Source organism: Theropithecus gelada, chromosome 1 (assembly GCF_003255815.1).
Source record: "Theropithecus gelada isolate Dixy chromosome 1, Tgel_1.0, whole genome shotgun sequence".
In the NCBI taxonomy this organism is placed as follows: domain Eukaryota; kingdom Metazoa; phylum Chordata; class Mammalia; order Primates; family Cercopithecidae; genus Theropithecus; species Theropithecus gelada.
The window spans coordinates 163,163,176-163,185,891 of NC_037668.1; the positions used below are offsets into that span (position 1 = coordinate 163,163,176).

At 41.4% G+C, this 22,716-nt stretch overlaps 1 protein-coding gene across 5 annotated transcripts in view; it reads right to left on the reverse strand.

The window, feature by feature from the left end:
- PPP1R12B (protein phosphatase 1 regulatory subunit 12B) overlaps nt 1-22,716 on the reverse strand; it is a 242,776-nt gene that overhangs the window by 8,252 nt on the left and 211,808 nt on the right. For 4 of the 5 annotated variants that reach the window (XM_025384571.1, XM_025384570.1, XM_025384574.1 and 1 more), the window contains 5 exons: nt 22,052-22,068; nt 17,496-17,640; nt 15,823-15,927; nt 12,523-12,576; nt 11,158-11,208 (listed from right to left, as the gene is read on the reverse strand). In XM_025384571.1, the coding sequence (XP_025240356.1) occupies nt 11,158-11,208; nt 12,523-12,576; nt 15,823-15,927; nt 17,496-17,640; nt 22,052-22,068 (372 nt within the window). Of the gene's footprint in view, nt 1-5,150; nt 5,332-11,157; nt 11,209-12,522; nt 12,577-15,822; nt 15,928-17,495; nt 17,641-22,051; nt 22,069-22,716 lie in introns of all 5 variants that reach the window. The other variant, XM_025384573.1, reaches the window with a different exon arrangement.

Genomic DNA, 22,716 nt, shown 5'->3' on the forward strand with positions numbered 1-22,716 from the left:
TGCTTCACATCTCATCAAAAACAAGAGCAAAGGCCACAGAGGCCGCACTCAGCTTTCCTGCCATATGCACAAGATGATTTAAGGGTCCTCCACTTGGTGCCTTCGGTGAATAATCCTCCAAATTCTCACTGGCCATACTATACATATCCACTTTCTTTTTTTTTTTTTTGAGACGGAGTCTTGCTCTGCCGCCCAGGCTGGAGTACAGTGGCCGGATCTCAGCTCACTGCAAGCTCCGCCTCCCGGGTTCACGCCATTCTCCTGCCTCAGCCTCCCGAGTAGCTGGGACTACAGGCGCCTGCCACCTCGCCCGGCTAGTTTTTTGTATTTTTAGTAGAGACGGGGTTTCACCGTGTTAGCCAGGATGGTCTCGATCTCCTGACCTCGTGATCCGCCCATCTCGGCCTCCCAAAGTGCTGGGATTACAGGCTTGAGCCACCGCGCCCGGCCACATATCCACTTTCAACCATTAAAACTCAGAAAACTTACAGTCACAGAGCTGTCAGGCACAGTGAACACTAGGCATGTATTTAATCCTTGCCAAAGCTCCCCACTGACAGTCACCAAAGGATACCCAGAGGCCTTATCAGCAGTTTTAGGGGATGGCATTGTAATTCACAGAAATAGACGCTTGTCAGGCAGGGGAGGGAGTGGAAACTCAATTTTATCAGTTCTGCCATCTTGGAACATTACACATACTGTTGTCTAACTTGTGAAAAAAAGGAAAACTAATAGCCTCAAGTCCCATCCTGGAAGTCCAAGTTTTTGTTACATGATCAGGCACTTTTGACAAGTATGCTGTGCATCTGAAAAATCCTAATGGGATATTGATAAGGGTACAGTTTATGTGTGGGTCCCACTGGCAGCAAGAGCGATTTAGGACAGCTGGTAAATGTATCACCACTATGCAGGCTACAGAAAGCTACATTTGTATCTGTTCAATACAGGTGTCCTTTGACTAGTCATTTGAACCTACAGGACCCCAGGGGCAGGTAATGCCCCCAGTAAAGGGTACCTGGGCTGAGGTGTTATGAGGCCTATTTAGTTCTAGCTCTGGCTCTGCTATTAACCACTTAGGAGATCTAACTGTGCCTTAAGGAATATAATCTGTTTCCTTGATCTCTCAGGGAATATATAGGTTAAATTATATAAATATATGTGTATGTACACAAATATGCATCACAGATACATAATTTGTATCAGGGAAAAAAAAGGAAAATTACAGAATATCTATAATGTGGACGGCACTATGCTAGAGGGTCTCCTTAGTGCCTCATGAGACTATGATACAGTTGTTATCCCAATTTCTACAAATGAGGAAATGAAAAGTGCCAGAACTAGTTCAAGGCACCCAGCAAAGCTAATACTGAATCCCAATGTGCCTGACTCCCAAGATCCTTCTTTTATTACACATGGGATGGAAAACAAAACACCAAAAATGTTTGACGCCTAGAAACTGAAATTCCAGCATTGTCTTTGTCACTAGTGATCTATTACTTTAGGCAGATCACTCACCTTCTCTGCATTTCTATTTTTGTACTTCTATAAGAACAACAGTCCCTGTCCTACTCTCTCCTACGGTAGGGACTCTGCGAGGCTCACAGGAGGTAACAGATGTGGAAGTGTGTTGACATACATACTCAGCTTTGCGATATTGAGTGTTCCTACAATCACTGTGAGTCTTCTCATGACTGTGGGAGGGCAGGCAAATAATCTGCAAACTTCATTAAGAAGACTCTGATCCAGAAAATATAAAAATAAAGTTGCAGTCCTTTGACCCTGGTCTCCTACCTCTGATTTAATCAAAGCAGGTCTGGCTGCCCTCTCCTTCATTCCTCTATCCCTGTAGCCTTGTCTACCAGACTGAATGCTTGGAAACTCATTTCAATGAGATTTTTAGAAAAAACCCAGGGTGGCCTCATGTTTCTGTGTTCAATCTGCTCTTTAACGCCCCATCCTGGGGCTGCAGCTTGGGTATAAGTGAGACTGTGAAAGCCACATTTCCATAATAGGATTCCATAGGTAGGAAGAAGCTATATATGGCAATGGATTACATTTCCCTGCTTAGCAGCTCATCAAATCAGAACTGAGCTGCCTTAAAAAATGTATAAACAACTTGTAGAGTCTTGTAGAGTTTTAGTGATTTATTTCCACATTAAGAACTCAATTCCTTGAAAAAAAATTTGGACAAGGCAGTTTTGCAGCTGCAACATGCTACAATTGACATCTAAAGGGAGTGGCAAAAAGTGTAAGAGGTGGAATGTAGAAATCAAGGCAGGGCGAAAGCCTCACAAAGTTCAAACTCAGAGGAGGGGGAAATGAACAGTGTTATCTGATATCCACTTGAAGTTAAATAATGGTTAAATAAGAACATATGTAAAAGTACGATATAAGTATGAAGTTTAACAAAGCTTTATCATTTTAAATCTCTGGATCTTTGTTTCTTAATTTGTAAGTTCCGAGCTTACCACAATTTGGTGTTAAAGATACCCTGGGCAAATAAAATTAAGTACACATTTCTCAACTATTACTTCTTACAGTCTTTGAGGAATGTGTTAAAGAGGAAGGGGCTATAGGGGTCCTAAAGCTTCAGAGACATAGGGCAAGGTTAGCCGTAGGTTGAGAGGGACTCAGGATGAGTCTTACATGAGCTGTCCTGCTTTTAACTACAAGGAAAGTGGGAAGGGAGTTCCCTCTGGTATTTTGTTGGTAAGTGGTTTGCTCTACATGCTGAGATAAGATGATTTTTCCAGGGAACTATTTAAAAAAAAAAAAAGGTAGAGCAAAATCTCTCGATTGCACTGCCAGTTTGGCTTAGTTATCTCATCCTTCCTTCTGGCAAGAATCGGCAAGCTTTTTTTGTAAAATGCCAGACAACAAGTATCTTAGGATTTGCAGGTCAAACAGTCTCTGTTGCTACTCTTCAGCTCTGCTGTTGTAGCACAAAAGCACCCACAGACATAACGATAATATGTAAACAAAGGAGTATGGTTCAGTTCCAATAAAACTTTTATTTTGGACATTGAAATTTGAATTCCATATAATGTTTGTGTTCATATGTTGTAAAATACTATTCTTCTTTTGATTTCTTTTTTGACTATTTGTATGGCTTATGGGCCATACTGGTGGGTCACAGTTTGCTAACCCTTGCTATGGTCGTATACCAGGCAATGGCTTTCTTCACGGCAGCAAAATCTTTTGGTAGGTTAATGGCTCTTCAGAAGTTAGGCTTTGACAAGGAAGTCACAGTGCTGAGAAAGCAGAATGCTGCCCTTCCTCCCTCAGCTGTAATACTGGGGGCACAGTGTAGTCGCTCAATAGATCCTTCTCGCATTGTTTGGGCCGTATGCTTAACAAATGGTGAAAACTGTGCCAAATATGCAGACAGCTTATATTACAGCGGTGAAAAGTTTGCACTCTGGAACCTGACATGTTTGGTTTGAATTTTGGTTCTATCACTTACTCTCGGAGTGACCTTGGACAAGTTATTTAATCTGTGACTCAGTTTTTTTCATTTTTACAATAATGGTTTTGGAGAAAAAATGAGAAAAACTATATAAAGTATTCAGCACAGGCCTTAATAAATGACAACTGTTAAGGTTATTAACTACTGAAAGCATGAGATCTAGTTTTGCCCCATATCCTATATGATCTTGCAACAAAGGGATACTAAAAATAACTGGGACATTTTTTTGGGGGGTCCCTAGTTTGCCCTAAGTAAAAATTTCCAGGAATCTTGAGGCTAACGTTAAAGCATGGAGTCTGGACCTAACAGTGGCTGCTTACAGCCAGGCCATAGTAGGACTTCCTTTTCAATTTTTTTTCTGCCTATGACAGCATCTACAGCGGGATATTAGCTCAGTCCTATGATAATTCGGGTGATTCAGTTCTAGTGGATATTAGTTGCCAGCTACTAATGCTGAAGGCAAAAGCAAATAGGCTGAAAGAAAGAACAGGCTCTGGCCAGGACTAATTAGGTTGTTGCTGACAATTAAAAATTCATCTCAGAGGAGTGGTGACCCCATCATACCATCTTGAGACAGAAAAACCAGTTGTCTGTGAGCTTGTCTTTCAGATCCATAGCCAGGGAAAGGCTCTAGTTTGCCAAGCACAGTTTTGGTTCTCAGTTGAAAATAAATCTCTGATCTCTGCTCCACTGCCTGCCATCTCCTTTGCAAAGCTGGCCCCATTAGGGAGGGCCTGGCTCCATGAGGGTCTCATTTATATAGGCTGTGATCTGCCTCACAGCCCACACACTAAGGACAGGGAGGGGCACATCTCTAGGGCCCAAAGATTTGTGACAGGAATGAGAGATATGCCTCCTAAGGAGGGAGAAGAAAGCAAAGACTACCGCAGAAGGAGGCAAAGAATGCTTATCTAATTATGCTTGAATAGTGGGATGGAGAGTGTTTTTGCTGGTAGTGGAGCTGGGCAGGAACAGTTCCAACCTTGAGTTTTAGTCCTCTCCATCAGTAATGTTGTCACCCATGAGGACCGTCTGGTATCCAAAGGGTTATGATTCTTAACCATGGTTGTACAAAGAATCAACAGGAGAGCTTTGAAAAAACACTGATGCCTGGGTCTCAACCCAGACCATTGATTATTTGGGGACGGACCCAGACATCCCTATGTGTATATGTTAAAAGCTATGTATATGTTTAAAATACACCCATAGGTATATGTTAAAAGCTCCTAGATGTTTCTTGCAGCCAAGACTGAGAGCCCCTGACGTTGGTTACCCAAGGCCCAACCCCAACTGCTCCAGGGGAGCGGGTTGCACTTGGGTTACTATTGTCTAAGAAAGATCAATCTCCATTTGGCAATGACCCTGTCAATGAAATATGTACATGTGTATGTACATAGGTATATGCACATACTGTGTATACCTATATGTAGCTGAGTGAACAAATTCATACTCGGTCTCTAGGGGAAGAGAAGGTAATGTGGTGACCTTACCAAATGAATATACTGGTAGCCCAGTTGAGGTCTCACTGCCTCCCTTGACCTAGGCTGTTAAGTCCCATTCTATGATCTCAGTCCTGGCTGCTTCCATCTGCAGATAAACAAGCCTTACAGGAACCTGCATATGGAGGCTCGGATGGAGGGGATGAGCACAGAGCTTCTGGGACTAACAAGAAGACTGAACCTGCCTGGAGTAGTGGAGGAGGGAAGTGAGTTGGAGAGGAGGGACAAGAACTAGAGCTCCTGGGTGTCCGAGGACTCGACGGACTCCGAGAGTCTGGCCACCACTCGGGTCAGGGCCCTGTTCTCAGCCTGCAGTTGCTCGTTCATCTGCTTCAAGGTTTGAATCTGTTTTAGCTGGTGGAGGTTCTGTAGAGAGTGAGACATGAAAAGGACAGACAGACAAGACAGAGAGAGACAAGACAGACCAGAGGAGAGAAAAGTAGGACAAAGAAATCACGTGACTTTTTGTTTTTGTTTTTAGTTTGCATGCAAGAAAGGAAATGAGAAAGGCAGCAGTCATGGAGCAAATGGGGGGCAGGTGGAAGGATGATGGAGAAAAGCAACAGGGAAGGAGAGCTGTGTCTGATTCTTGGCTAAGATCTAAATATGCCATATGAATATAACCGCCAGGCTCTCAAAAGGCACATATGGATTGCTTTTGAGAATGAAAGCCCAGCATGTGGTTTGGAGCCTTTTGAACCAAATTAACATGGTTGAGGCATAACTTCAGGGACCCTTCATCATGACTGAGATTAGAGATGAGGACTTGGTGTGTTCTTAAATCTAGCTGCTGCCCCTTTCTCTCTCCCTTCCTCTAACCTTCCCCCCATACTCAGCTCCTTACCCTCACTTTGTTTATTTATCTGAGATAGGGTCCGACTCTGTCACATCAGCTGGAGTGCAGTGGCACAAAACTGAAACATCTGCCTCCCAGGCTTAAGCCATCTTCCCACCTCAGCCTCCTAAAGTAGCTGGGACTACAGGCATGCACCACCATACGTGGCTAATTTTTATATTTTTTGTAGAGACAGGAGTTCGCCATGTAGCCCAAGCTGGTCCCAAATTCCTGAGGTCAAGCAATCCTCCTGCCTTAGCCTCCCAAAGTGCTAGGATTACAGGTGTGGGCCACTGCACTTGGCCTCATTTATTTTAAAAAAATAAAACAAGGAAAATAAAAGAGAGGCCTATTATTTAAGCATTTTTTTTTTTTTTTGGCCAGGGCATGTACTGTTTAGAAGGTTAAAGTGACACATACCCAAATAAGAAAGAACTGTCAGCTCTCTGGATCGTCCTCTAACCTGCTTTGTAGGAAGCTTCATTAACCCTGCTAGTTTTCCTCTGCAGTCCAGAGAGATTGTTTCAGGATCCAATAACTGCTAACCTGTCTCTGACCTGCTATATGATTATATGCATCACTAAATTCACAGCTAACTGTGCTTTCTTTGTCTCAGTTCAAGCAGTTTGGGAGCTGCTTAAAGGTGTTCATAAACAGACTCATACTCTGGAAATTATAGCTGTGCAAAAAAGCTGGAGAAATCATAAATGTCCAATGATAATGAAACTAGTTGGACCAATGTGCTAGTCCAGCCCTGTCTGTCTGTCAGTGTTGCAAGTGGAACAGAATAACCAGTCCACAGACATTCTTCCTGATACCCCATATTCCATAAGACATTTAAAGACTTTAATAAATGGAATTATATCAAAGGCCTGCCGACTCTGCTACCGTCCTTCCTAAGTAGTCATCTGCACTGTCCCGAAACTGAGACCATCAACTCTTTGGGAGGAGAATAATGATTTTTTATGCAAATAGGGTTTCATGTATGAGGATGGACAATCCTGTGGGTTATAATGACTACAGAAAGGTGGCCAGGTATCAGAGAAAAGTCTCTCATATCTATATGATGGGAAGGATAGAAATGAAAGATTAGTGGAGTTATAGTTGTTTGGGAGTGAAGAAGCAAGAAAATGAAAGGTAGCATGAAGGGGAAAAACAGTGAAAAGGAAAAACAAGCAGAGACAAACTGCTGAATCTCTCTTTTCCCAAAGAGAAAGAATGACCACCTTGGAATAAAGGTAGGCTAGCCAAACTGTCTCATGTAGCCATTGGAGGGTGAGGACTGGGCAATCTTCTTTGCTCACTGTAAGCATCTTGGCCATGGTGAGGATAGAGGAGGGAGATCATGGTACAGCATATGGAAAAGATTAAAGCAATGGGCAGGGACCAAATTTAAAAACCAATGGAAAGTCCCTGGCTCTCACCCTTCTTTGATGTTGACACTGGAACAAAGCTTTCAATATAATCATTGTCAAACAATTGTCATTGTATGAAGTGGTACTTGCCTCCCAGGGAATAACATTAAAGACATGAATGATGAAAGTGACTCAATTTAACAAGTGAGTATAAGCAGATCAAGGTGAAAGACTTTGGAAGTTATCAAGCATGAGGGAGAGAGGCAGGAAACAATCTGGTGGAATGTTCTATGGGAAGCAGTATTGAAAACAAGGCAAGGCAAGGAGGAGAGGAGAAGGGGCAGGGCCCAGCACAGAATGGGCAAGGGCAGGGCTAAGGAGCAGCGTCAGCTAGTCATCTTTCCAAATAAAAATAAAAATTCCAGGATCAATCTAAAAGGGAATTTGTTGCTGGGTCCCTCTCATGCAAGGACCTAGGAAAGGAAGGGGAGATCTGACAAGGAGGCTGATGCTGAATGGAGGATGCAGTAGAGAAGTAATCACATCTGATGTGGGCCAAGACCAGGTGCAGGCCTGGCACAGCTCACACTGACATGCACACCTGTCAGAAGTTGGCATATAATCCTACTCCAATCGAGGATCTGGGTGGAGTTTCTCCTGACAAGAATTCATAAATACTTACCTTTCCAATAAAAGTCAAGAAAGATACAACACACCTCATAACCACAGAGCCGCATATACATCTGGGTTAGCCCATCTCATGGTTCCCCCATTTCACCTGGCCTTTGTACTTTATTTGGTAGAGTTAGAAAAATAGGGCTGAAGTCACTTTCTTTCCTTGAGTAACCTACTGTATTTTTAAGGGTTCACTGGCTATTAGCCCCCTCTACTGTTCCCTACTGATTGCTCCAAGGAGGTTTGAACATCTGTACAAAATGAACATGCAACAAACATGACCAACTGGCCCCAAGCTCTACTGGGTCCCAGTTCAGCAAGAAAGTCACCTGTACCTTTGTTTGCCTAGTACAGAGAGATTTTGGCCATTAATCACTCTAGCAATGTTGGTCACCATAAACCATAGTCTGAATGAAGAGCTTGATAGCTAAACAAGTATTTTCTTTGACTCATTTAGGGCCAGTGATACCAATTTTATATTTATATATCTGTGTCTTTGAAGGTTTTGCCTTCAAGTAGGTACAGACAGAAACATAAAACTGGTGAGAATGCAAAGGCACAGATGCTTCTCCCCCTTAGTCCTCTAGGGGGTGCTGGATGAGCTGCAAATCTGGCATTGGGCTTTGATTTGAGCAGTGTTTAGGGGCTTTAGAGTTTACAGGCATTTCTTCTTCATTTGGCTCTGTAATGGATAATGGAGAATAATGGACACTGACTGACTGAATCAGTGAATGTTTTAACTAAAAAAAAAGTCAGTCTTGGCTGGGCATGGTGGCTCACGCCTGTAATCACAGCACTTTGGGAGGCCAAGGCAGGTGGATCACCTGAGCTCAGCAGTTCGAGACCACACAGGGCAACATGGTAAAACCCTGTCTCTACTAAAAATACAAAAAAATTAACTGGGTGTGGTGGCACACACCTCTAGTCCCAGCTCCTTGGGAGGCTGAGACAGGAGAATTGCTTGAGCAATTGAATCTGCCTAGAGGCAAAGGTTGCAGTAAGCCAACACTGAGCCACTGCACTCAGGTTTGGGTTACAGAGTGAGGCTCCATCTCAAAAAAAAAATAAAATAAAATAAAATAAAAATAAAAAGGAAAAAAAATCAGTCTCAAAACAGCTTACCTATTGGTTTGGGGACTAAACATTCATGATCTGGCTCCACTTGATTTTAGAGTTGCTGGCAAATGGCTTATGGCTGGGGAAAGCAAACACTTTCATATGTTATAATCTCTTGAGGAAACGAAGTAACTCATGATCTAGTTGAGGAAATCATAGACTGATAATATAAAGAGACAGAGAAAAAATGTAAGCCTATCTCAACCTACAGAATTGAGAGCAACTAGAACCACTGAAGGGGCTTCCATAATTCCCAATTTAGAATTGGAACAGAAATAAGAAAGGGCCTCAATTTCTCTAATTTGACCACTTTCTGGATTATTGTGTGTGGGTCTGCTTGGATGTGACACAGAGCCCCATGACTGGTGGGTGGAGGCTGGCTTTGGGCTCCCAGGTACTCCTTGGAAGGCTCTAGCTTTGGCCTCAATTACATGCTCTAGATCAGCATTTAGGCCATTTCTTAATAAGCAACACTGACAGCTGCCTAACAGCAGAGTACAGATGGTATAACTCAGGAGGTTTCAAAAATGGAGAAGCCTCCATGCAACAAGGAGCTGTGGATATTCACTCGTGAAGAAACGGTTAGCTCAGCTGGGTGTGGCGGCATGTGCCTGTAGTCCCAGCTACTCGGCAGGATGAGATGGGAGGATCGTTTGAGCCCAGGAGTTCAAGTCCAGGGCAACATAGCGAGACTCCATCTCAAAAATTAAAAGAACTGGTTATCTCTAATAAGTCACTGCTCTAAGTGGGAGAGAATACTTCTGTGTGGTAGTAAGGTGTGTTTGAAAAAAATCACAAGATGGAGAAGTTTAGGTGCTAGGGCATACTGTTCCACCATTTCAGGAGAATCAATTACTTACGATTTCTATTTCTTGCTGCTTTGAATCAACTTGGAAGATTTAAAATGTTTGAGATACAAGCAGATATTGCTTATAATTCTATGTGAATGTTATAGTTACAGCCTTGGGATAGTGGTAGGAAATGCAGGGGCAAGGCTCAAGATTTCTCCTTCATTCTGGAATTATAGAGTAACAGGATTGATTATGAGCACTGGATCTGGTGTAAACTAAAACCTCAACGGATCTTAAAAAGTTTTTTTTTTTTCCAACAAATAACCAATCCATTTAGGCCACTGGAACAATAAACGTCTCTCCCAAATTGCATACTAGGGATGCTTGATCATAGAAAGACATTTGGGGATCTGCCTAATACTATCCCAGTGCTTCAGCTTCCCAGCTGAAGAAACATGTCTCACCAAATGAATGCTTGGCATCATGTATCTGGTAAAATAAGATGCCTGAAGAAAGAAAAATGCTGAGCAAGTGCTAAGTGATTATGGGCATGTGGCATCATGCATTGCAGGAATCAGATGTTTCAAAATCATCTCCAGGTGGCTACCCTGACCAGCTCTATATTCCCTGCAGCTCTGTATCCATCTTCCCCCTTTCACCCTCCTCCCCTCCCACTGCCTCACTGCCTCCCATGGCAGCAAATTGACTCCTTTGGGTAGATTTCCAGTTCTTAGCACTCAAAACTGCCCAGGATGGCAGTTGTCCATTAAAGTGGCTAATAGAGGTGATGGTCACTGCAGGTCATGGTGAGGAGAGAAAGGAAAGTAGTGAGTTGTGAGGTGTATCTTGTGGCATGAGCTTACTCCAGTGGGAGAGTGCCAAGCATCCCTGAATATTTCAGAGGAAATGGACTGGGGCAGGAAATCAATATGTGAATACATTTTTATTCTGTTGCAGAATGATTCAAACTGTGTTCTTCCCAGCAAAGGGATGGGCTGGGAGGGGCACCAGGGAGGAAAGCTTATGGCCATGCTCAGGCTTCCCCAGACACCTAATGGGAGGTTCCCAGAGCTGGAGAACTTGTTCTAGTCTTCTCATTTCTCCTCTAGAGGGCAAAGATACTGCTTGAAAAGCCTTAAAAGTTCAACTCAAGTTTGTTTCAAGCCTGCCAAGATCTCTCCTTAAACAAAGGCAGCATTTTTTCCTAGAACGCCTTTAAGGTGGCCTCAATGGATGTTGTGTGAGCTGAGAGAGCCTACAAAATGGCTGAAGAGAGATGCTCACTTTTTTACACATCATTTCTTCTTGCAGGTATTGCGTTTGTAGTGAAATCTGGAGGGGGCAGGCCTATGCTCAAATATCGAGTCTTGGCAGGCATTCAGAGAATAGGCATACAAAGAGAAAGAAAATCTTTTCATACCTTCATTTCTTCCTCCATTTCTGACATTTTGCGCTCCAAGGCTCGCCTCTCCTGTTTTGGAACAATGAGACTGTTGAACATTTATTGAATTCAGAAGGGAGTAAAAATGCTGCCTCCCAGCTGCTGTGTGATCAGCAGATTCATGGTCAAAGGTTTGTCTACTGACTCAGGCAAACCTTACGCAGGAGATCTGAGCACTATCTGATCCTGCCATTTGTGAGATGGAGCTACCTCACTGATAAAAATGACATTATCTAAATCTCCTATCATAAACTCAGTAGATACATGGAGAAGCAACTTGCTAGTATGCAAACAGACCAGGACATTCAGTTACTCTGTGCAGGTTGAAGATTTCATAGAATTTCAAATGTCTGCAAGTGACTAGGGCCCTTGCTCTCTATGATCAAAAGACATCATTATCTTCAGTAATGCTCTCCCTAAATTCTAGGGAAACTGCTTCTTTCATGATGGAGAGCAGATGGTGAGCCAGGAAGTAGACATCATTGTCTAAGAAACAGCATCTCTCCCTCTAGTTTCTTCCCTCCCCCTGTAGTTGCTCCTCTCCCACTCCATTTCTCTTTCCCAGCAACTGTCTCTTGGTTTAGCCTAACCCCAATGAGGAGTTTTTGATCAGATGGGATACCAAGGAGGTTTGGTTACAGGCCAAAGGAATAAAATGTAAAATTTAGCTGCTTTCCAAATTAAACAGAAAACAACAGGACAGATGGGAACATATTATATCTCTAGGGCCAAATCAAAGCTAGAGTCCCTCAATAAATCTAATTGAATTTTCCCAATCCAAGAATGTAAAATCCCAGAATAATATTCTGAGTACAGTTGGGAGGAGATCAGTAATTGAACCAGAAATCCTCCCCTCAGTCAAAATGAGTGAAAGACTGTGTTGGCTCATGTTTCAAGTCGTAAGACCTAAATGGCAGAGGGTCCCACTGAAAGCTTCCTTTCTGTTCAAGGTGATGAAAAGGGTGAAGAGACCTTGGACTTGTGTGTGTGTGTGTGTGTGTGTGTATGCAATAATTTACAGTAAACCAAAATTTTATGGGTTGTGTGTGTATGCAGTTCTGCCCACAGTCAGAACAGTGTATGATATGACCTTCCAAGGACCCTTCCCACCCTAAGGCTAAATATGTGGAAAGTACTGACCATCTGAGGAAATCAAAAGGACTAGCAATCAAATTACTGCCTAGAGTCAGACAAAAAGAATTTATCATCAAGCTGGGAATGGAATGTGGCAGAACTCCCTCCTTCTTAAGATGGACTTTTTCCATTGGCATGAACAACAAAGTAGGAGAGAGTCAGAAAGAAGAGATGAAACGGGGTGTGGGGGGGAAACAGACATGCACATACCCGTTTCTCCATCTCCAGCACTGATGATCGGTCAGAGGTCTTTTCTTGTTTCTGCTGGTGCAAATGGAAGGAAAACAGTTGTTATTTAAGTTGTCTCAGGGCCAATAGAACGCCTAGTCTAGTTCAGCTTCACTACTGGACATCTAGAAATAAACAGTAAAACTTTGGACTTCCCCTATAGCAGGGACCCCCAGCAAACAGGTTCTGATAGATCTCTAGGCCTAACATTATCACCTCTCTGAAGTTTGCAGGATTCCCTCTGGGGAGGGGAAGGCAGTAGTAGTATTCCCTGAAATTACAAAGACATTACTTACAACACACAATCTCTCTTTCTCTCTCTAGGTCTTCGATGCTAATTACAATTTTACATCTCACCATTCTTCTCCTCTCTTCATTCTATGAGTAATATCACAATCCAGAGGAAATTTTTTTAAAAAAAGGTTTTTCTTTAAAAGGCTGGCAACTTCTGAGGGTGAAAGTCTAAGGCCAATGGCACTTGCCTAAATAATCCCCTTTCCCCTCTTCTTTCTGTTTTGGGAATTGATACCATTTTTCTTTTAGAGCAGCAGTTTTCATATGTGGGTGGGCTTTCAGGGGTTGTTAGGAGTCCATTCATGGCATCTGCCCTGCTTTGAACTGAGGTAGTCCACTTTTATCTGTCTTATATAATGGGCTTCCAGATAAGGTAATTTTATTTGAATAAAAGATTTAGAATGTTTATTTTAGATCATCTTTGACTTAAATTTTGCAGAGGGGCTGAAAAGATTTAGCCTCATGGCAAAAAAACCAGAATAACCTCAGATAATGATCCTTCTTTAAAAGGGGAATAAAAAACTCCTTAAGTCCCTTTTGGTCTTAGGGTCATAGAACTCACCAGAATTTCTTACATTCAGTAGACATTTAATAACTGGTGGGTGATTATTTTTATTTTGCTTAGTGTCATGCAGAGACAACATTTAAATAAATATAGAAATTATGCTGGTCTTCTTGCAGCAGTTTCTTTTTTTTTAAAAAAAATTAAGGAATGGCCAGAACTAACAGAGAAACTCAGAATTCTGGCTCCTGTCCTGGGCTTTCGCCTTCTGTTTGGAAGGGCATGGCTGTATGCCTTTATCCTGCATCTACTATGAAGCAGAAGGAAAATAAAAAAATGCAAAAATAGATCCTATCCTACAGCTTGTTCATATCCTCATAAGTCTTTCTTCCTAAGCCTGAGGAGTTGTAGAAGTTGTGATGATTTCATGATTTTCAAGGTTTATATACACAAAGAACTAGTTTTTTTGTTTGTTCTGTTTTTAATTTTGACTCCCTTAGAGTTGGGGTGAATCTTTTATGTAGAAATATTGTGTATGTTCATGTGGTAACTGTCTCCATACAAATGTGTGAGGCTGAGAAGCCCTCCCTCCACTGTCCTGCCAAACAACTCCATTTTTGGTAAACATCAGAGACTTGGTTTGTAGCAGCACCATTTCTTCTGAATTTCAATAACTGGTATTTGGCAAAACTAAGTATATTTTGACACACCCAGCAAAGCAGTTGGCCGGAGAGTAAATGCTTTTTCCCAGCAACTGGAAAGGTTGATTTTACATTCAGTGCTCTCTGTGCAAGTCAATGTCAGCAGCTTGTTAGACTGCTCACTGTTCTAAGGCACGGGCTGGTGGAAACGCTGAGAACCCCTAAAGGTCAAGACATATGCTGTCATAAGCTTCCGCTGAGAAGAGTGGGGAGCAGGTGAAACTGCTCTTCCTGTGGTTCCTCACATGACTGCTCCTTAATTTTCTGTAAAACAATCCTAGTAATAACTGATGAGAACCAGCGTAAGATCTGTATTTATAAACCACTGCCAATATGTGGTGCCATTCAGAATAAAAAATTAGCCCGAGATTTCTTCTGAGGGTCTACTGTGAATGAGACTTTTTTTTTTTTTTTTTTTTTTTGCCTGGCTCAATAATGTTGGAGTGAGAAGAGACCTTAAGATTTATTCAGTCTAACCCCCTGCCCTATGGCAGGGCTATAGCTATGTGTATATTTTTCTCTTTTAGATTTAGAAACCTACTTTTCTTATTCCACAAAATCACTTTAAGCCTAGTTATTATCTATCTGTGTTGCAGTAAGTCTCAGAAATTCCCAGTAGAGCCATGTTGGGCTACTACAATCAGGGAAAAGGGGGTGGCTCTTCTAAACTGACAGGCAGTTCACATTTTGCACCTGGGCAAGCCCTTCTCCAGAAAGTGAGGGCCCTGGCTGTCCTGCTGGAGTCCTACACAGCTCTGTAGGGCCGTCTTCCAAGTGTTGGCACCCTCCTGCTCATCCAATTCCAGAGGGGTTACAATAGGATGTTTAGAGGGTAATCAACACCCCTGCCCTCCAAACTCCATGTATTTGGTACCGTACAACCCTAGCATTTTAGTCTTTGCTTTTGGATAGTCAATCATATTGCCAGAATGACTAGCCACCTCTGGTTTTCATTTCAAGCGTTCCTGGTAAAGAGTCATTTTTACTTCAGTTCAGCTTTCGAAATTCTAAGTCCCCAGGCATTCTAGAAGGGAAATAACTCAATAGGTTTCCTGATAACTCAGCAATAACCTAAGGTAGTGCTTGATTTAGCTTTCAGCTACAGAGTTTGTTTCACTGGTGATGAGGTTATTACCTCCAGCATCCTCTAAAGCATCATCTAATTAAATCAAACCTAGCAGTGAGAGGAAATAGTTTATCAGTCTTTCTGCCACTAATATTCCTTATTTGTAGGCTGAAAAAGAGTGATGGCTTGGGGAGATAACATATGCTACAGAATCTTTGCTTTGGGACTTAATCCTCTGTTGTGGCACCACCTTTGCCCTTGATTTGTTATATGGCCTAAGCAAACCACTTACTTCTCTAGGTTTAATTTATTACCTCTCTGCCCTAGGTTTAATAGTGTCTTGCTTATCTCTCTCCAAGAGGTGAAGTGTAGATAAACTGAACTGAAACATAATGAACAGGACAAGAGGAACTGTCTAGGACTAGCTTTGTAGTGCTGGTTTATGCTTTTCTACTAATAAATAAGTAGATGATGATCCATAGTATTAATTATTAGCATTCAGACCATCAGGAATTGTTCACTGAATTATCAGTTTTCCATTTTAAGTTCACTGATTGAAACCTAAAATCAAAATAGAATCGAAGAAGCTTCCATCTCATCGCCCACGAGAAGGCCCGATCTTGACTCTATCTTGCTTCTTATCCCTTAGATCCCTAGTCCAGTTTGCTTCCTTACATCAACCCTTGGTTTCCATCTTTTTTCTTCTTCTTCCCTCTTACCTGGGTCACCTTCTCAAGCTTGGATTTTATATCTGCTAGCTCTAGCTGGGCTTCCTGAAGTTTTGTTTTCAGTTTTTGGTTTTCAGTCAGAGCACTCTCATAGAGCTAGAGGAGGGGGAAAAAGAGGATCAGGGTTCATGTTAGAACTCACACCATTTCATCACACGAGAATGCCCAGGGCTCTGTGCCCCAAGCCACCACTATATGGTAGATAGAGAAGATGAAGGAAGTAGGGAGCAGAGTACATTCAGCCAACTAGTCTCTTGCTTTTTCAAAGTGATGAACAGAAAGAGAATGATGATGCTCCAACTTCAATAATGTTAATCTTTGGGGGAAAAAACAGTCATTACATTTTATCCCATGGGACATTTTCATTGCTTAAAAGAGCAATGAGAAACAGAATTTTTTTTTTGGAACTAGCCTACTGTGTATATTGATTTTAGTCAAGTTCTGTTTAACAAAATGTTAACAGAATAAGCACTCTTTATTCCCTTTTGAGACAGGGTATTGCTCTGTCATCCAGGGTGGAGTGCAGTAGCACGATCACCCCTCACTGCAGCCTTGAACTCCCAGGCTCAAGCAATCCTCCTACCTTAGCCTCCTGAGTAGCTGGGACTACTATGAGCCACCAGGCCCAGCTAATTTTTCTATTTTTTGTAGAGATGGGGGACTCACTATGTTGCCCAGGCTGGTCTCGAACTCCTGGGCTCAAGTGATCATCCCACCTCACCCTCCCAATGTGCTGAGATTACAGGCATGAACCACCATGCCCATCCTAAATATTTTCTTTACAAAAATATTTTTTTCTGGTATCTCAAACACCTGAAAGGGAAAGTTTTTAAGTCTACTCTTGGAGCTAGGTACTATTCTACAAGAATAAAGGAAATAAACTGTAAAGTGATGACTTAAATCTTAGAGCTTTTCAATGATGATGATTTTTTCTTTTTTTTTTTACTAACACAAAGTAGTATTTAGTTGATATTCACAGGACCTTATTAGAAGCATATGTTTGTTAAAAATAACAGTCTACCAAATGATTCTCAGGGGCTCAGAGAGACAGAGTTAGGTTTTTCACCCTTTTTATATTCTTAATTTCTTACTTTTCCCTACACTTCTAAATATGTGATTCGAACTATATACTTACTGTACTAAAAGCAATATATGGCTGGGCATGGTGGCTCACGTCTGTAATCCCAGCACTTTGGGATGCTGAGGTGGGAAGATTGCTTGTGGCCAGGAATTCAAGACCAGTCTGGGCAATATAGTGAGACCCAATCTCCATAAAAAATAAAAAATGTAGCCGTGTGTGGTGGCATGGCTATAGTTCTAGCTACGTGGGAGGCTATGGTAGGAGGACCCTATGAATCCAGGAGTTTGAGAGGGCAGTTAGCTATGATGGCACCACTGCACTTCAGCCTGGATAACAATGAGACCTTGTCTCAAAAAAAACAAAAAACAAAAAACAAAAAACAAAACACCTCAATATATGAAGGGGTCTTTATCTAGCTTTTTGGAGAGGTGAAGTAAACCCAGAAAACTGCAAGGAATTATTATTACTTAAGTGCCTTTTCTTCTGTTTATTCAGAGCTATGGGAATTTTTCTGGGTGTGGTGGAGGAAGGCTGAGAGGTTTACATGTCACCCAAGAACCAGAAAATTGAATAAAGACCCTACTTTTTTATAATCTCTGTTGCTGTCTTCTTCTACACGACTGGTCAGGGTGGCTAGACGGGCCTCCCGGGCCTCCCGACGGGCTCTTGCTGAAGCCCGGTCACCGTAAGAATCACTGGTTGTAGGATTACTACCTCCTGATTCCAACCTGTGGGAGATAATATTAAAGATAAAAATTGATTTTGAGAACAACGTAGTGGCGGGAAGGTAATGCTCAGGGGTAGTTAGAGCCTTTTCTAAGAAGTATTTCGGAGCCCTGGCCAGAAACAACTCATAACATTCTTTCCTTCAATCTCTCTGCCAGCATTCCCAGACCTCAGGGCTAAACTGCACGAGCTTGGAGAGGGAGGCTGACCATCATTTGCCAAGAATGAAGCTTATTGAAAAATTAGTGGTTTGGACCTATGTGCTGACTTAAATCTTAGAGCTTTTCAAATTAGTTTAGCATTGAACAGCTTCCCTCAAAAGTGTGCTTTTAAAATTAAAGATTTCTTGAATTTCAATGGCTCTTGGAAAAATGATTACAATGAACTGTCAATGAATCAGAAACATATGGACTTAGAGCTGGAGGTTGAATAGGAATGAAACAGCCACTAGGGCATGGTACGTATGCCATGGTAAGGTGCTCTACAGGTTTGCTGGAATCCCAAACATTTTAGGGATACCAACACAGTGCCCAAACAGCTAGTTTTCTACCATCTTATCCATATTCCACATCAAGACTGCTGTGCCTGTGATTAGAATTTCTACATATTTTAGCAACTGAGCTCTCAGAGTTGATAGTGGTTTTATTTCCAGTATTGGTAAGTTCATTAAGGGAAGGATCTCTCAGCTGATTACCTGTTTAAGTGTACAACTATCACTGTAAATCCTTAACGCTGGTTTATATTTTTCTCAGACTTTGCTCTTTCCAAATTAAAAGGCAGCACATATGAAACTGAAATCAGCCCTGCAGAGTGCCATATCCTGAACTGGGATGGTTTGAAGAGTCACAACTGTGAAAATTGCATCTGATGTGTCTGTCCTGTGGTAGCTATTTGCCATAGCTGGGGGTGGGGAAGCTGAAATAAGTATTAGAAGAGATAGAGAAGCAATAAGGATGACACAGAGAAAGCAGAGGCAAAGTAATTAGCTTCTAATGACAATAGTGGCCACTTTTCACTTACAGAGATGCTAAGTCCCACATTCTTCAAAACATTTTTTCTTTTTTCTTTTTTTTTTGTTAATAGAAATCTCTATTGAGTTTCCTGATTATAAAAGCAATATATGGTTGTAGAAAAAGTTAATACTGAAGTATGTAAAGTAGAAAGTGAAAAGGTCACCCCATAATCCTGCCTAAGAAATAACTACTTTTAACTGTTTAGTTCATATCCTTGCAGAATGTCAAGCATATAAATATGTTAAAATACATAGTTCTATAAATAAATTCAGATAACATATATTGTTGTCTAACTCCTCCTCCTCTCTATACTTACCACTATGATTGTGGACATCTTGCCATCCAAGTAAAAATAGATTTGCCTCATTTAAAAAAAAAAAAGACTGCAGTCTTCTCCATTACATGCCTGTAAGATAATTTAACTAATCTTCTATTGATAGACACTTAAATTTTTCAATTTTTTTTTTTTTTGAGACGGAGTCTCGCGCTGTGTCACCCAGGCTGGAGTGCAGTGGCGCGATCTCGGCTCACTGCAAGCTCCGCCTCCCAGGTTCACGCCATTCTCCTGCCTCAGCCTCCGAGTAGCTGGGACTACAGGCGCCCGCCACCACGCCCGGCTAGTTTTTTGTATTTTTAGTAGCGACGGGGTTTCACCATGTTAGCCAGGATGGTCTCGATCTCCTGACCTCGTGATCCACCCGCCTCGGCCTCCCAAAGTGCTGGGATTACAGGCTTGAGCCACCGCGCCCGGCCTAAATTTTTCAAATTTTTTAGCTATTATAAACAACGCTAAAATGAGCAGACTTATCTATAAACCTTAGTGCCTTTGTCCAGTTACCTTATGATAGAAATATTTCTTATGATGACAGAAATATATCTGTCATTAATTTTAATATTTTAAAATCATTATGAACAATCAATATCTTTGGTTATTTTTCCTTTTTTGTGTGTCTGAATTGCCAATTCATAGCCTTTGTTCAGTAGGGTAATCATCTTTTTCTTAGAGTAGTGGGGGAACCTCCTATAGAGTAGGGCTTTTAAAACTAATATAGGCAGCAAATATTTTTTTCCCACTTCACTTTCTGTCTCTGTTTATAGTGTCTTTTATTTAGAGATTTTCAATTTTATATTATTAAATTTGATGATTTTTATCTTTATGGTATTGTCAGAGACATTCAAACCACAGCAACTCCATATTGAATAGGGGTTGGGTAAAATGAGGCTGAGACCTACTGGGCTGCATTCCCAGACGGTTAAGGCATTTTAAGTCACAGGATGAGACAGGAGGTTGATACAAGATACAGGTCATAAAGACCTTGCTGATAAAGCAGGTTGCAGTGAAGAAGCTGGCTAAAACCCACAAAGCCAAAATGGCCGTGAGTGTCCTCTGGTCATCCTCACTGCTACACTCCCACCAACACCACGACAGTTTACAAATGCCATGGCAAAGTCACGAAGTTACAAGATATGGCCTAAAAAGGGGAGGCATGAATAATCCACCCCTTGTTTAGCATATAAACAAGAAATAACCATAAAAATGGGCAACCAGTTGCTCTGTCTATGGAGTAGCTATTCTTTTATTCCTTTATTTTTTTATTTTTTATTTTTTTTTGAGACAGAGTCTTGCTCTGTCACCCAGGCTGGGGTGCAGTGGCCGGATCTCAGCTCACTGCAAGCTCCACCTCCCGGGTTCTCGCCATCCTCCTGCCTCAGCCTCCCGAGTAGCTGGGACTACAGGCGCCCGCCACCTCGCCCGGCTAGTTTTTTGTATTTTTTAGTAGAGACGGGGTTTCACCGTGTTAGCCAGGATGGTCTCGATCTCCTGACCTCGTGATCCGCCTGTCTCGGCCTCCCAAAGTGCTGGGGTTACAGGCTTGAGCCACCGCGCCCGGCCTTATTCCTTTACTTTCTTAATAAACTTGCTTTCACTTTATGGACTCTCCTTGAATTCTTTCTTGCATGAGATCCAAGAACCCTCTCTTGGGGTCTGAATCAGGACCCCTTTCGGTAACGGTATCACACTTGGAAAGGCTTTTCCTATATAAAGATTATAAAATATTCTCTTCTGCTAACTTTTATGGTAAAACACTTTTCTCTTAAAAATTGTAATCCAACTGAAATCCATCTGTTTTTGGTATTGCTGAAGGGAAAGATATAATTGCTCAAACAGATAATTAACTGTCCCAATGATCACTTATTGAATAATTATTTCCTCACTTATTGAATAATTATTTCCTTACTGAGATGAAGTCACCTTATACATGTGATTTTTGGGGGGCTATGGATTGTGTTCCACAGGTCTCTTTGTTTATTCTTGAGCTAGTGCTTCACTGTTTTAATTGGTAGTTGCACAGCATATTTTGAAGTCTGTGGGGAAAAGTTTCCTTTCACAAATGGCTATTATAATACAAGAGAGTTCACAAAAGATTAACTACAGCAAAATACCACTCTCCAACAATTTTGCAAAACTAAGTAATTTTCTGCTAGGTTAGAAGTAAATGACTTGTCCTCAGCTGCTGCCTGGTGAGAGGACAAGCAGAGGAAGAACATACATAAAATTTAGAATATATTAATAAGGCAGAACCAGCTCAATACCAAACAAATTATAAGGAAACTCATTTGCTCTATGGTCCCATAACTATATCTTCTCCCAATCTCTTACTTTCTCCATCAGAGCAACAGTAGAAAAAGAAAGATTCCAACTTTTGGCTCCATAGTGTATTATTTTTTATTTAGTTTCTTCTTTCAGAAGATCAGTTTTGTACCTTTAGATACTAGGTGAAAAACTGCAGAGGGTCATTCCCCCAACTTTGATATCCTTTTTTAATTTTTCAGCAATTGCAAAACAGGTCTTTAGTTTGTTCATTCAACAAACTACTAATGAGCACCATCTAGGTACCAGGTATTTGGCTGGATGCACTATTAAATAACAGTATCTAACCTCAATTTGAACATCAGGTTAGGTTAATTGCTCTTCTCTGTGCTCAGAATACCTGTCTGTACTTCTAATGGGCACTTATTACATTCTATTGAAATGATCTGTCTCTCCAGGGGCTTGTTAGCTAATTGAAGGTAAGGATACTATCTTATTCATGTTGTTTCTCTAATACCTAGCATGGTGCCTGGTACACTGGTGCTTTAAAAAAATTAATCTAGAAGAAGTCTACAAGGTGAACTGGAAAGAGGAGAATTTGGAAGCAGGAAGGTAAATTGAAAAGCTTGTTCCATTGCTTTGGGCAGGAGGTAATAAAAGTCTGAATTATTGTGATGGCTGTGGAAAAGGAAAAGGAAGGAAAGGATGTGAGAAATATTACTGAATTACTATATAACGCTAAGTTTAATTAGACATGCATTCACTCACAAGTATTAAGCATGCATATATAACAGGGAGAGTTCTTACCTAGAAAGTCTTTCATGCTAGAGAAAGGAGACAAAAACAAAAACAAAAAAGAAAAAAGAAAAGAAAACAGCATTAGCAAGAGACTGATTTGTATTATTTCCATCTATAAATGCACTTTTCAAATCAGATGGCTGAACTTCACAGCTGGAGATGGGGGTGCCATTTAAGAAAAGCAATCAAATTGACTACCCAAAGGTGACCTAGCCCTAGTTCACACTTCTTTGTATGCCATGACTCACTAGATTTGAGGTATTAGGGATAGCATCTTTTTAAACTAGAAGTTAGCAAAATGTAAAATGATCAAAAACTGCTCCAACTCCCCACCCAACTAACTAGCCAAGTTTGTGTTCTAGGAGTGACTATCACTGACTTTCTATGTGACATTTGGCCTCTCTGGATCTCAACATTCATTCTATTAATTTCCTTCAGTTCACAAACTCCCAACCTTGCCCTGAGTGAATACTGCAACTACAAATAAACTACAAGTATGAAAACTCAGGAGACTTCCTCAGTTTCTCAGATCGCTAATGAAAGTAGAAGAGTAAGGGAGAGGGGAGAAAGTCCCATCCTAGTCCCTAGGATGCTGGTTTAAAAACAAAAAAAAGTAGGTACTCTTGAGGTCTCAAATGAAAGGAGTTTTATAGATACAACCAGTATGCTTGGTC